Source organism: Trichoderma aggressivum (genome assembly GCF_033847375.1).
Source record: "Trichoderma aggressivum f. europaeum strain CBS 100526 chromosome Unknown scaffold_054, whole genome shotgun sequence".
Classification (NCBI taxonomy): Eukaryota; Fungi; Ascomycota; class Sordariomycetes; order Hypocreales; family Hypocreaceae; genus Trichoderma; species Trichoderma aggressivum.
This window is the reverse complement of record NW_026946420.1, coordinates 96292-109461: the sequence shown is the minus strand read 5'-3', so window position 1 is coordinate 109461 and position 13170 is coordinate 96292. Positions and strand designations below refer to the sequence as shown.

The 13170-nt window shown below is 54.4% G+C and overlaps 5 protein-coding genes across 5 annotated transcripts; 4 read left to right on the top strand and 1 right to left on the bottom strand.

The window, feature by feature from the left end:
• Positions 1-1994: 1994 nt before the first annotated feature.
• Positions 1995-3711, top strand: Triagg1_9505 (uncharacterized protein; the record flags this gene model as incomplete). Its single annotated transcript, XM_062904470.1, has 3 exons — positions 1995-2879; positions 2949-3030; positions 3095-3711. 3 exons carry the CDS (start codon positions 1995-1997, stop codon positions 3709-3711), a joined length of 1584 nt encoding a protein of 527 aa, XP_062751542.1.
• Positions 3712-4669: 958 nt separating this feature from the next.
• Positions 4670-5752, top strand: Triagg1_9504 (uncharacterized protein; the record flags this gene model as incomplete). Its single annotated transcript, XM_062904469.1, has 1 exon — positions 4670-5752. One exon carries the CDS (start codon positions 4670-4672, stop codon positions 5750-5752), a length of 1083 nt encoding a protein of 360 aa, XP_062751541.1.
• Positions 5753-5825: 73 nt separating this feature from the next.
• Triagg1_9503 (uncharacterized protein) lies at positions 5826-6287 on the top strand (the record flags this gene model as incomplete). The annotated part of the gene is made up of 1 exon (XM_062904468.1): positions 5826-6287. The coding sequence occupies one exon, from the start codon at positions 5826-5828 to the stop codon at positions 6285-6287; it is 462 nt and encodes a 153-aa protein (XP_062751540.1).
• A 597-nt stretch (positions 6288-6884) lies between these two features.
• Triagg1_9502 (uncharacterized protein) lies at positions 6885-7655 on the top strand (the record flags this gene model as incomplete). The annotated part of the gene is made up of 1 exon (XM_062904467.1): positions 6885-7655. One exon carries the CDS (start codon positions 6885-6887, stop codon positions 7653-7655), a length of 771 nt encoding a protein of 256 aa, XP_062751539.1.
• A 541-nt stretch (positions 7656-8196) lies between these two features.
• Triagg1_9501 (uncharacterized protein) lies at positions 8197-13106 on the bottom strand (the record flags this gene model as incomplete). Its single annotated transcript, XM_062904466.1, has 2 exons — positions 8197-8326; positions 8386-13106. The coding sequence occupies 2 exons, from the start codon at positions 13104-13106 to the stop codon at positions 8197-8199; spliced, it is 4851 nt and encodes a 1616-aa protein (XP_062751538.1).
• Between the last annotated feature and the right edge of the window lie 64 nt (positions 13107-13170).

Below are 13170 nucleotides of genomic sequence, written 5' to 3'. Positions count from 1 at the left end.
ATTGAATGAATGATGCACGAGATGAAATGAGATGAATGAACAAAAGGGTTGATGAAAGACTGCGTGTTGGTACATGACACCACAACTTGGATACATACATGTATGTACATACCTGTCACCACAGCCCACAATTACGATTGAGAAATACTTCTTTTCGCCAGGTGACCTGGTGACATGTTTCTTCCATCGTAGCGTGAATTTTTCAGCCATTGTTACGAGTCCGTTTACATGCTCGCAATGCGATGGCCGTGTAAGTCGAGCGTGATCCGGGTGCAGGTACTTTTTCTCGCACTGCTCCCTCAGTGTAGCTGCTTGTACCTACCGGAAACGGAAATCTGCACATTCGATGTCAGGTCCCGTAAATGCACGTTCGTTCACACATGACGGTTGAACAAAGAGCGCAAGCGTGTCTGAATTTTCCTTTCATTTCCTCTCACCTCCTCTTTTTTTTTCGTCGTTCTTTCTTCTTTACCCTCCCTTGGTCGGCCAAGCGTTGCCTCTAAGATGGCCTGATACCACGGGCACCAATGCATTTGATCCAGGCTTGGCCCGTCTTAGTTGGTGATCAAGGGCACAGCACAGCCCGAGAAACCAAAAAAAAAGGAGAAAAAAAAAAAAAAAAAAAGAAGCAAGGGACCTGATGCGGTGGGACGGGAGCACGGATGTCAGATCGTTGATGCCGGCCCAATGGCAAAATGCCGTGTCCCGGCTCGGGGCTCGCCAACGCAGGAGGCGATGGCTGTGCTGATGGAGAGGGACAGACTACGGAGTATTATTGGGGGCTACTCGAGGCACCTAGTGATGATTGAGTTAATGACCTGTGGGCTTGGACAGCTGGGCACATATTTGTTGACAAGTGACTGCACTGCTGTATTGTCGTATCGGGCTGGGACATGTTGTGAGCAATGTCTGTCGGGTCAGGTAGGCAGCATCATCCGTCGATCGAGTCCCATGTATGCCTTGTCGTCTGGTTTGGGGGCACTTGGTCGCAATTGTTGTGGATGATGCCTTGAGAGTCATTCTCTGCCGTTGGGCCCATTTACACCGTCTTGACCGTTCAACTTTTTCAAACCCTCGCTCTACATAAAGCACAGCCTTTGTTGATGCAAGTGGGTTTTTCTGTCGGGCAGAGCATGCAGCTAAAAAGCCTTGATTTGATTTTTACAGGCCCAGCGACGCCAGTGGGGGGGAAGTCTTGCAGTCGCCCAATGTCTTCACGAAAACGTCACCAGGGGCCCCTCACCTGAACACAAAAAATGATCGCGGGTTCATCCCCTTACAGAGCCACATGAGGAAGGGCCCCTGGTGTCCATAGAGTCTATATCTGTCTTCTCTTTGTCCGTCTCGTATAGTTACAATAGTAATTATAATTAGTACCTGAGCAAGCCATCAATCCTTTGTTGGGAATGACTCCAGAGAGGCCGCAACACCTGAGCCCTCACATCTCACCAGCCACATCACATTCCCTCCCGGCATCACGAGAGCCACCCTTGGCCCGGCTCCCTCACGCGAACCTCAGCGAACCATTTGATCCTCTTGCCCCTGTCCGTGACCTCACCTGTGGCTTATCACGGGGCCTCTCTGGCCACTAGCATCATCTCTCTTGGCTGCTGCAAGTCTCAGCTTTGGGCTTGTTCGTACCAGCATCCCCTGTCCAAAACTTGGAACCGAGTGGAAGGCCTCAAGCGGGGCTCAGCACACCAACGTCATCGCCCACTTGCTGCTGGCCCAGAAAGAGGGTTGTTTCATATAACCGGTTGGCCTTGGCCCTTGCTTTCAGTCTCACCATCTTCTTTCATCCTTTTATAGCATCAGGACGAGCCCGGAATAGTTTGTTTGCGGCCAGTAGTTTCACGGAGCTATTGCTATCAGACAAAGAGAGCGACACTGTTCTTTGTTCCGCTGCTTCCTGTTTATTACGGGCGGCTAGACCGAACAGCCACTCAACAGCCAAGGAAGCCTCGTACAGATTTTTGATTGCTCCAGATTTCACCATGGCTAGTCGCGGAGATCGCTGGGAACGAGATCGCCTCGGTGGCGATAGAGACAGGGTTCATTCGAGGGAACGCTTTGTCGAGGAGGATCGACTTTTCATGGCCGGCGGACGAGGCCCCCGAGAGCAGTCCGCCGACCGATTTGACCGGCTGTACGGAAGCGGAAGAACATCCTACGAAGACGATCTTGTCCGTGACCGCCGGTTCTACGAAGATGATGCCCGCTTCGGTCGCCGGCCCGAGCCGCCTCGCGGAGAGCGCATCGTATTGGAGAAAGAGCGCGATCGCGAATACTACCGCGACTCTTCGCCGCGGCGCCCGACTATGGTACGCCGTCAGTCATCGCTCGATACCTATGACCGCCGCCCGCTCCCCAAGTTCTTTGACCAACGCGAAGAGTTGCCGCCGCCGGCCCGGCGCGAGGATATTCGCCGAGAAGAGTACCGCGAGGAATACCGGGCCCCGTCGTACACACCTATCCCGTTACCCAAGGCTCGAGGCCTGCCGCCGGCTCGGCGATATGATGAGCGCTTTTACGAGGACATCCACGTTGAACATGATCGCATCGAAGAAGGTGTCCAGCGCTATCCCACCGAGCGCATTGTTGAGCGAGAGATTATCCGCGAGAAGGAGAAGGAGAAGGAAAAGGAGAAGCGTAGCAGGAGCCGAGACTCTCGTTCCACCAAGAAGAGCCACCGGGGAAGATCGCGAGCATCCAAGTCCTCGACCCGGTCTTCCAGCAGCAGCAGCAGCAGCAGCAGCAGCGGTGGCACCACGCTTAAGAGCGTCAAGAGCGAATACCCGAAGAAGGGAAAGACGAGAATTCCCGCCAGGCTCGTGTCTAAGCGTGCTTTGATTGATATTGGCTATCCCTTTATCGAAGAGGTATGTCTCTGAATATGATTGCTAAACAAGTGTAAGTGTTTGTACGAAGTCTAACCAAATGGTCAATAGGGGAATGTCGTTGTTGTTCAAAAGGCCCTGGGACAGGCCAACATTGATCATTTACTCAAGCTCAGTGAGGAGTACAAAGCCAGTGAGTCTAGTTCTCCTTGAGCAGTCTTGCGATGGGTTGCTTGATACTAATCCGGATACCAAAGGCGAACTTGAAATTTCTGCGGCCCGGTCCTCAGCTGGTGAAATCGTTCGGGAGCGCAGGGAAGAGCTCATCATCGACACTCCAGTTCATGTTCGAGAGCGCCGAGAAGAGCTCATCATCGAAACCCCGGCTCATCATCATCACCCCCCTCAGCCTCACCTTTATCCTCCCCCGACTTCACAGGCCATCATCATCCCCGCGCCTCCTCCACCGGCCCCCGTCATCATTGAGGCTACCCCGCGCGATGTTGAGCTGATCGACAAGACGGTGTACCGTGATATGTCGCCAACGGTGAGCAGCAGAAGCCGCTCCCGCTCTCACTCTCACCACCACCACCACCATAGCAGCAGCAGCGAGTACCAGCTGGTGGAGCGTCATCGATCACGATCGCGAAGCGGCAAAGATATCCGCGCCGAGATCCGAGCCCTGGAGAAGGAGCTATCGCATGGACGAAGACGTGAAGTTGGCGAGAAGGAGATTGTCCGGACCGAGAGACTTCCCAACGGCGAGCTCATCGTCTACGAGGAGCAGGTGGAGAGGTTTGCGTCCCACAAGCCGGCGCGTATCGAGAAGGACAAGAAAGGTAGGATGTCCATCAGCGTGCCAAAATACCGATGAAGGTGCGCCGCGCCATTGATAATTCCCTCTTGCTTTTTGTCGTTTCTTTGGGGGCAGGCAGCTGACCTGGACTGTACAGGACCATCGCCTGGAATTATGCGAGCCATGCTGGCGACCCTGACTTGAGCGTTGCGAGGTTGTTGTGAGACAACGACGTCATGAATTAATGAATGAACGGATGAAAGATGACTTCTTTGGACATTTTTTTGTAGAATGCTTCGCTGTTTTGATTTAATGACAAAGGGTTGTATTGGCTACAGCTGGTTGATGCTGTTATTTTTTTTTATATGTGGCTTATGGATCTGGGTATTTGGCATGAAGGCTTATATATACATATTGGATATATCAAAGAGTTTGAAGTAACGGAATATATGATGTCTTTTCATCAACTGCGGTGTAATGTGTTTGGTGATGACTCAGTGATGATTGAGTTTGTAGATGTAACAAGTGGAATTTGGCAAACATGACAGACTCTTCAGTAGATGCAATTTCAATTGACAGTAAAAGTAGCAAAAGTTCCTAGCCAGCTTCAGCTTCAGCTTCAGCTTCACATGCGATGCGGATTTTGTTATTCCCGCCATTGGATTCCGAGGCTACAAAAGAACCCCGTCCGGAGCCGTCCCGTAACGGCAAACGCTGCATGTACCCATTTGCCATAGTACGGAGGAGATACCCGTCGTAGGATTTGCGATATGTGATTACAGGGACAATATGCATGCGTCTAGAACTCGCGACGGCTTGGAGATGACGCGAAGGAATCGGGTACAGTAGACGAACCCCGCTGGGACAATTCATTGATAATCTCACGCAATCGCCTCATCTCGTTCAAGAGATTCAATTCATCTTTGACTTGAATGGTGGTTGATTGGGCCAATCCAGTTATACAGCAGAAGGCAGACTAGTTCGCAAAGAGTGAAGAGTTGATGAGTTCCATACAACTCCAGCTCTCAGCTTCACCATGATCATCTCCAAAGGCGCCATTGCCTCGGGCATCCTGCTCGCAGGCAGCGCGACAGCTCATCTACGGCTTCCCCCGTTCTTTGCGGCCAAGCAGCACGCTCTGGGCCCTTCTGCCAAAGCCCAACTTCAAAGCTTCGGACTCGGCGAGCAGCAGCCATTGACCGGCTCAAACATGGGAACGGCCTCTTCATCAGACAATGTCCCTGCCTTCAAGGCCGGCCAATTCACTCTGACACCACAAGACGACTCTACATGTGCCACGTACGGCGAATCTCAATGGACCGGCACCGTCGACGTGACGGACTCGCACCGCCTCTTCTTCTGGTTCTTCGACAGCCGCAACGACCCCGTCAACGACCCCGTCGTTGTCTGGATGAACGGAGGGCCCGGCGGCAGCTCCATGCTGGGCCTCTTCAACGAGCTGGGAGCGTGCTGGCTCGAGGCCGGCGCAAACACCACGGTCCCAAACGACTTTGCCTGGAACAACAACGCTTCGGTGCTCTTCCTGGACCAACCCGCCGGCGTCGGTTTGTCGTCCCGCTCCCGAGACTCTCCCATCCAAGCATACGACCTCGACGGCGCCTCCGACTTCCAGACCTTCCTCAACATCTTCTTCGGCGAAATCTTCCCCGACCGCGCCCGCCTGCCCATCCACATCGCCGCGGAGTCCTACGGCGGCCACTACGGCCCGACCTATCTAAATCATATCCTGGACTCGCGGAGGTTCAACTCTCGCGATGCCTTCCGCGGCAACATCACTTCGCTGATCCTGGTCGACGCCGTCGTCGACTTTGCCGCCCCCGCGGTGGGCGTGTACGAGTTCCTGTGCAAAGGGTACGGCCACCACGGCAAGATTATGAACGACACGACGTGCGAGGCGCTGAGGCTGAGCGTGCCCAAGACGTTTGAGCTGGCGAGGAACTGCGACGCCAGCAGTGATGGGTACGAGTGCTGGGGCATGATGACGTTTCTGGAAGAGGTTGTGCATCCGTATTACTATGCCGAAGTCGAGGCAGGCAAGAGGAATCCGTTCAACGGCGAGTCAAGCTTCTTCCAAGTGTCTGAAACCGTAATTGTCTAATATCTTTTGCAAAAAAACAGTCCATCTTCCGTGTCCCAACTGGCCCTTCTGCGCAGACGTCAGAAAAGGCAACATGTCGGCCTACATCAACCAGCCACACATCAAAAAGGCCCTCAAGCTCCCCCCCTCCTACATCTTCCAAGACGTCGACATGGTCCTCAACTCCGCCTACGTCCTCTCCAAAGACCCCTTCCGCACCACGACCCGCGAGCTCGCCCGCATCCTCGACGCCCACCTCACCCCCCAGCTGGGCGACATCCGCGTGCTGGTCCTGCAGGGCAACGAGGACTACATCGTCAACACGCCCGGCAACATCTGGGCGTACGAGAACCTGCGCTGGAGCGGCCTCGCCGACTACCGCCTGGCGCCGTGGCGGGCGCTGCCGGAGAGCACGGCGGCCACGGGGTCGTGGAAGAGCTCCGGCCGGCTGGCGTTTGTGGCCGTGGACGGGGCGGGACATACCGTGCCGGGGGATGTGCGCGAGGGCAGTTATAGGATTGCGCAGGAATGGCTCGAGGGGGGATGGAGGGCGTGAAGCAGTCTTTGGTGTAAGTAGTTTTTTTTTAGCAGCAAGTCTTGAGGTTGTAAGCATGTGAGCCGAGGCTCATGTACAAAAGACACCAGACGAGGAAGAATCACAACGTATCAAAGCCAATGGCAACTTGCGTACAAATCATACGCATCTTCGTATTTCCGCTAGTATTACCCCAGACCAAAAAGATCCATCTCAGACGTGGGGAAATGACCAAGACAGTTTTCTTCTTTAGCTTCTTTAGCACCGGCCCGCGTTTCCAGCCACCATCTCCACGCGGGAACCATCCTTTCTTTTCTTTTCTTTTCTTATTTCTCTTCTTGCTTTTAACCTAATCCATCTTCCAACTTTGCCCCTCACCCACGAGCCGAGGCAAGATCCCATCCCCCCGTCTATATGCGTGTGTCAGGTCCAAGACTCAACTTGGTGGCTCAACGTTTCGTCTTATAAAATAGCAAGTCACCATCCACAACTATATTCTCCCGTACATTTCCATTCTTTCTTCTCATGAAGAATTTCTTTCAAATCTTGAGAGCCTAGATTCTCAAAATCCCCCAGGCAATTCTTACTATACCTTGTCAAATATCCCCCCCTCTGGCCATGACCATCCTCAACACCACAGAAGCCCTCTGGGCCCGCCTCGTCACAACCCACGACCCCCATACCATCGACTTCACCGGCACCCTCATCATCCAATTCATCTTCTGGTGGATTCCCTGCATCCTCTTCATCTGCCTCGACTCCATCGCCCCCTCCTTCTCCGCCCACCACAAAATCCAACCCGCCCCCAAACAACCCTCCTCCGCCGACATCCTCCACTCGATCCTCATCTGCACCCGCAACCAAACCATCGTCTTCGCCCTCCACGCCGCCCTCCTCCACGCCTCCTCCGTCAAGAACCGTCCCCCGAGCATCAGAGTCGACCCTCGCTTCCCCCCGCTCCAAGAATTCGCCTCCCACCTCGCCCTCAGCGTCCTCGCCCGCGAAGTCCTCTTCTACACCTCCCACCGCATCTTCCACTGGCGGCCCCTGTACAAGCGCTTCCACAAGACGCACCACAAGTTCACCGCCCCCGTCGCCTTCTCCTCGCAGTATGCCCATCCCGTGGAGCACCTCGCGGCCAACGTCCTGCCCATCTTGCTGCCGCCGCTGCTGTTGGGGTCCCATATCCTGACCATGTGGGTGTTTGTGGCCTTTCAGCTCATCGAGACTTCGACGGTGCACAGCGGATACGATTTCTTTGCGGGAGCGGCTAGGAAACATGATAGACACCACGAACGCTTCGAGGTGTATTATGGCGGAATCGGGCTCCTAGACTACGTTTTTGGTACGGATGAAAGAGAGGGACCTGGGAGAGAGAAGAAAGAATGAGGCTCCCCATTGTTGCCTTCTCATTATGCCTTCATAATAACTCATTTGGCACATTGTTTGCGTTTTCCTGTATATAGCTCTCTTCAAAGGTATACATTCAAGTAAAGTCTTGCTTCATAGCATGCGTCACAGCCCCATGGTAAAACAATAATCACGTATTGCACGCTTAGACAGGTAAAACAAACTCTGATGTGTATCAGTAATTTTTTCAAAGGACAAAGGGGGACAAACAAGAAAAAGCATAGAAACCCCGCCAACCAAAGCCCAATGGCTCATCGAAAGCGCATATCATTTTTGAGTAAATCATCTCATCGCGGCGTCCGTCGCCAGCAACCGCAAACACAGGAAGCAAACGCCGCCATCCCTAACCATGGGCGCCATCCCGGCCGTGCTCTTCTTGTTACATTGGTCGTTCCAAAACGCTAAGCGTACCCTTAATATACAACAAACATGTCCTTGGATTTATCAAAACAGCATCGAGGATAAGAGGTCATTCGTTCACACCCGACTACCTTTTCACCTTGCCCCCTGCACGTGTTATTTACGCCGACTTATACGTCTCCTTAATCTTCGTATACAAGACGGTGTCGTAAAAGTTGTAGTGCGAGTCCAACTCGCAGAACGGATGTTGCGAAAGAAGCACGTCGGCTGTTGGCCGATCAAATGGACTCCTGCAACTCCTCATTAGCACCTTGTCTCCGCTGCAAATGATCCCCTTTTCAAAACTTACACTTGGAAGCAGTCCTCCATAAACGCCACTGCAAAGGGGCCTATGGTCTCCTGGATGTCTTCGGGAATTGGGGGCCTCTCTCCGTTTGCGATCTTGTAGATGGCTCCGACGGCTTCCTCTTTGCTCCACGGCCGCCGTCCTGCAAACATCTCCAACACGACGCATCCCAAGCTCCAAATGTCCACCTTGGCGCTGTATCCTTCGTTTTGTGACCGGATCACCTCGGGTGCCATCCAGAATACGGATCCCTGCATATTGTTTGATTTGTCGTTGCCGTAGATGTTATCCGTCTTCTTGGAAATGCCGAAATCGCTGATCTTACACGTTCCATCTAGGTCCAGTAGAATATTGTCCGCCTTCAAGTCTCGGTGCAAAATGCCTTCTCGATGGAGATAGGCCAGCCCAGATAATGTCTGCCGCGTGAGGGATGAGACGACCGATTCTTCAAACTTGCCGTGCTTGCGTAGGCATGAGCCGATGCTGCCACCAGGAATATATTCTAGGAAGATGCTAATGCTGGTTTCCTTTCGCTCGCACCCCAAGTATTGTACAATGTTGACGTGGTCCAAATGCTGCATCGTGTCGATTTCGTGATCCAGAGCGGCCACGAGTTCCTTCATCTTACTCTTGTCTCCTCCGGCCGCTTTGGGGTTGACTTCCACTTCCTTGACGGCCAAGAATTCTCCGGTTGTGGCATTCATACCCAGATAAACGCGTCCATAAGTACCCTTACCAATAAGCTGGCCCTTGAACCACCTAAATGTCGTCTGTCGCTTAGGCAAAGTATCTTGTGGGATGTCGCGCGGGAACACCATGCCGCCGCGCTGGTCTGGCCGAATCTGCACAATGTTTGCGTTGAACATCTTGGTGCTCTTTCGGCGCATGATTCCGGTAGTAGTGGCGTTGCCCGAGTTGTGCGGCGCGTGCGTGAATCGTTTGTTAGCCTCGTGGGCACCCCGAGCAACTTCACGGATGGACTTCATACGCCCAAGACCGCCAGATCGCCTCATGCTCTTTTGAGCCACTGTTTGTATGGATGGGCGACGGTCCAGGGCCTTCAATGTCGATTCGTCAGAGCCAAGCGTGTCCCCTCCGTCATAGATGGATTGATTGGAAGACGCGACGGCGGGAGGAGGATTAATGGTGTCTTGATACATGGCTGGGGCTTGGAGAGGAGGCGGCGCGCTCTGCTGTGGCGACTCCTCGACTTCGGGGATTGGAGAGGTTGTCATCTCGGCCGAGACGCTATCCTCAAGAACAGGCTCATCGAGGTCGTAATTAGGGAAGAAATCGTCGAGGTTGTTGAGCAAATCATCGGTGGGAGGTCGATTCGCCCATACATCCTTCTCAATAAACGACTTGCGGCGGCCAAGTTTGACTTCCTTGTCAGACTCCCACGTCTCTGAGCCAGGGGTTCCAGGAGTTCGACGGGAGCCATTTCCGTTCCGGGACCAATCGTCCGCGTTTTCACCTGTCGATTTGGGGGAGGTAAATGTGACTGAGAGAGTTTTGCTCTTTGGCCGCGAAGTATTCACAGTCAGGCTAGGTTTCTGCGCATGTCCTGGCCTGCCACTTGGTTCTTTACCCTTTGCTCTACCGGCGAGCGGAATAGCAAACAAACCATCGTCAGAATCGTCGTCGCTGTCATTGGCAGGCGGCTGACGGCCTTGGGCAGATGAGGGCTGCTGGGTAACAGGTGGTTGGGTGAATTGGACGTCTGTATCAGTAAAGTCCAGGTCTGGGCCGGGGGATTTCGGGTTGGTAGGGGGTGGGGATGACGGGTTTGCCATGGGCGGCGGCCGGGTTGAGCTGGGGCTGAGCTCCGTAGGGGACGGCGGCCGTTGCCCTATCATGGTGAATTTAGTAACTGATTCATCATTGCTTAATACTGAAGCCGCCAAAGGGGGTGAAGGGGCAGGTGAATAGTCAGGCACAACAAAAGACATGTTTCCCGGACTCCAGGTAAGAGTTTTGGGAGAGCCCGAGCCAGGACTTGGCCTAGCCGAGCTAGTTTCACGAAAATTAACAATAGACATAGCTTTCTTACCTATCGGCAGCTGCTGCAAGCCGTTGCTGGCTGCGATCGGTTGTGTTGCAACTCTGTTGGGCGACGCTCCACGCGGCCCGTTGGCCGTTGACTGTCCGATAGCCCCCAGATTTCTGCCCATGCCAACCAATGCCGCGCCTACGAAGCCGCCCATGCCCGCGGCAGGTATATTGAACTTTTGTGGCGACGGCTTTTTACCGCTCTCCGACGCCTCTGCTTCAGGCGACGCAGACGATGGCAGAGGGTATCGCGGCGTTGCATGCCCTTCAGCAGCGTTGCCGTTCATGTGCCGTCCCGTCTTCTTGCTAAGTGAGTTCGCCTTGATCAGTGTTGCGGACGGATCACTTGGCGGTGCCGGTGGCCGTCGTTGGGGCAAGAGGTGTTCAGGCTTTCTGTCTTCATACGGCGACATTCGAGGCTGGTCGAAATCAACATTCCTACCCACAATGCCAAAACCTACAATGGACTCGGGCGGCACAATGGGGCTCTCCTTCATATTAGCCTGCTTTTTCTTTGCAAGATATTCGCGCTGCTTCCTTGCCAACTCAGCTCTGTACTCGCTCGCCTCCTGAGCCAAGGCACTCTCATCCACCTTGTCCGACGTGAGCGTGTTGGATCGAGACGTAGGCGGGGACGAGCTGGATCTCTGGCGTCCATTGAGACGTGCATACGCCTCTGCATCTATTCCCGGCGGGATGGCATCTGGCGACAACAGCGTTGGCACTTCACTGCTCAGACTGGGGGTTAGTGCGTTGTGTGAAGTAACAAAAAACTTGAGCGTCCCCGCAGAATCAGCCTTTACTCGCTTGGTGGTTAGAAGCTTTTGATCATCCAGAGGCTCATTGTGTTCAAACTGGCCCAGTTCGGTAGCATATATGAAGGAACTCTCCATGTCGGGAAGACCGAGGTTCAAACAGACGGCTTGACGAATATCCGCGGCAGTCTCCGCCTCCGTGATATCGCACATGCGGTAGTTCCAGTAATCCATAGTGGCCAAGACGAATATTCTGCCCTGGGCGACATGATGTTTTGGTCTGTACTGTGAAGTGATGCTAGATGTGTCCAAGTGGGCGTCACTCGCATCGGACCCATGAGTTGCCGTCGGCAGGGGCCTATAGAGTGCCGGTGAAGTGGGGGAGTCGAGATCATCTGGCGAAGGAAAGGCGCCATCAACTTGCTGGCGCTTTTTCCTGGACAGGAAACTAAGAAAACTCTTGTTGTCTTTGGCAGATGAAGGAGATTCGGCATGCCTGTTAGAGTAGCCGTCTTGACTTCTCGACGCAGACATCAACTCCGCCAAGCTCATGCCTCGATTCATTAGCCCAATTGCCTCTGGCGGAATTCCCGATCCATATATCGCGGCGTTGGATGCGGCCGAGTCCGTACTATTCCTTGAGCGATGGGTAAACTTGGATGAGCTTGGCGACGAGGAGAGAATAGGAGTGGTGGCCGAGTGGAAGAGTGTGGGCTGAGGGGCCGGGCTGCCACCTGGACTGGCCGCGTGTTCGCCAGTGGGACTCTGACGTCCGAGTTCGAGGCTTTTCAAAACTGCCCTGTGGTTCGCATCAGTGCCGTTGGCGGGCGGCATCGTTGTCGATCTGGTTTGAGAAAACCTTCGTGCGGCTATGGAGTTGGGAGGCACGATGGGAGACTCGATATTGTCGGCGGCATCTGAGCCAGCAGTAGGAAGATTGGAGGGTTGGCTGGAAGCTGTAGATTCCTTTCGACCATGGGCGGGGACGGCTTTGGAAGCTTCGACGGGGCGGCCAGTGACGACACTCCTAATTAACCTTCGCATTCGCTTTCCCTCCTCTCTCTCTCTCGGCTGATCCCACCCCGTTCCGCTGTTGGTACACTCCTGCGCCAATCGAGGATATACCCGCTGGTGCATCATACCAAAGTTTCCACGTCCGCCGTGGGCACTGCCCAGTTCCAAGAACTGCGCGCCATAGAGGTTCAGGGATCTGAACGTCTCTTGCCAGTCCTTGGAGAACTGGTTCTGCGCCAGCCACAACAGGACCGTGTCCAGCGGCCACTGGGCTGCTATTTCGGGAGGGATGGTGCTTGGCGCAGTAGCGGTTGTCGGTGCACTCGGTACGTTTGGCCCTTTGGCCTGAGCTCCCATATATGCTTGCTGTTGTCTTTCATCCATTGACATCATGGTGCCAGTGTCGGTCCCGTTCTGCGCCCACGAAGTTTGCGGTTCCTCTCGGCCGAACGCCGGTATTCCCACGCCTTCTCCGTATGTGTCCCCCGTCGGTATATACGTCGCGCTCATTGCATCGGTCTGGCGTGGAGGGGGGGGTATGGCCATTGCCTGCATCGCGGCGTGAAACTTGTTAGGGTTATAGGGCTGGTGGTGGTTGGTTGGAGGCGGCGGAGGCACGGCGTAACTCGGCCGACCATCATACAGACGACCAAAGTTGCCGTGCCAGTTTGGAGCCTGCATCATGCCGCCTCCGGGAGGAGGGCCTGGCGGCGGCGGGATCATGACGCCCTGGGCTGCCCCAGGCACAGCAGCATATCGAATCGGCGGGGGAGGCGGCACCATCATGTTCATCTGAGGCCCGACCATGGAGGGCGCCATGGCTGGAGGAGGCGGTGGAGGAGGAGGCACCTGGAAGGGCCTGGAGGGATCGTTGCCCGAGACATGGCGTTGGCTGCCCTGATACATGGTCACCGGCGAGAGGGGAGGACGCTTGCTTCTCGAGGATGGTTGACAGTGAGCAGTTCAGCCT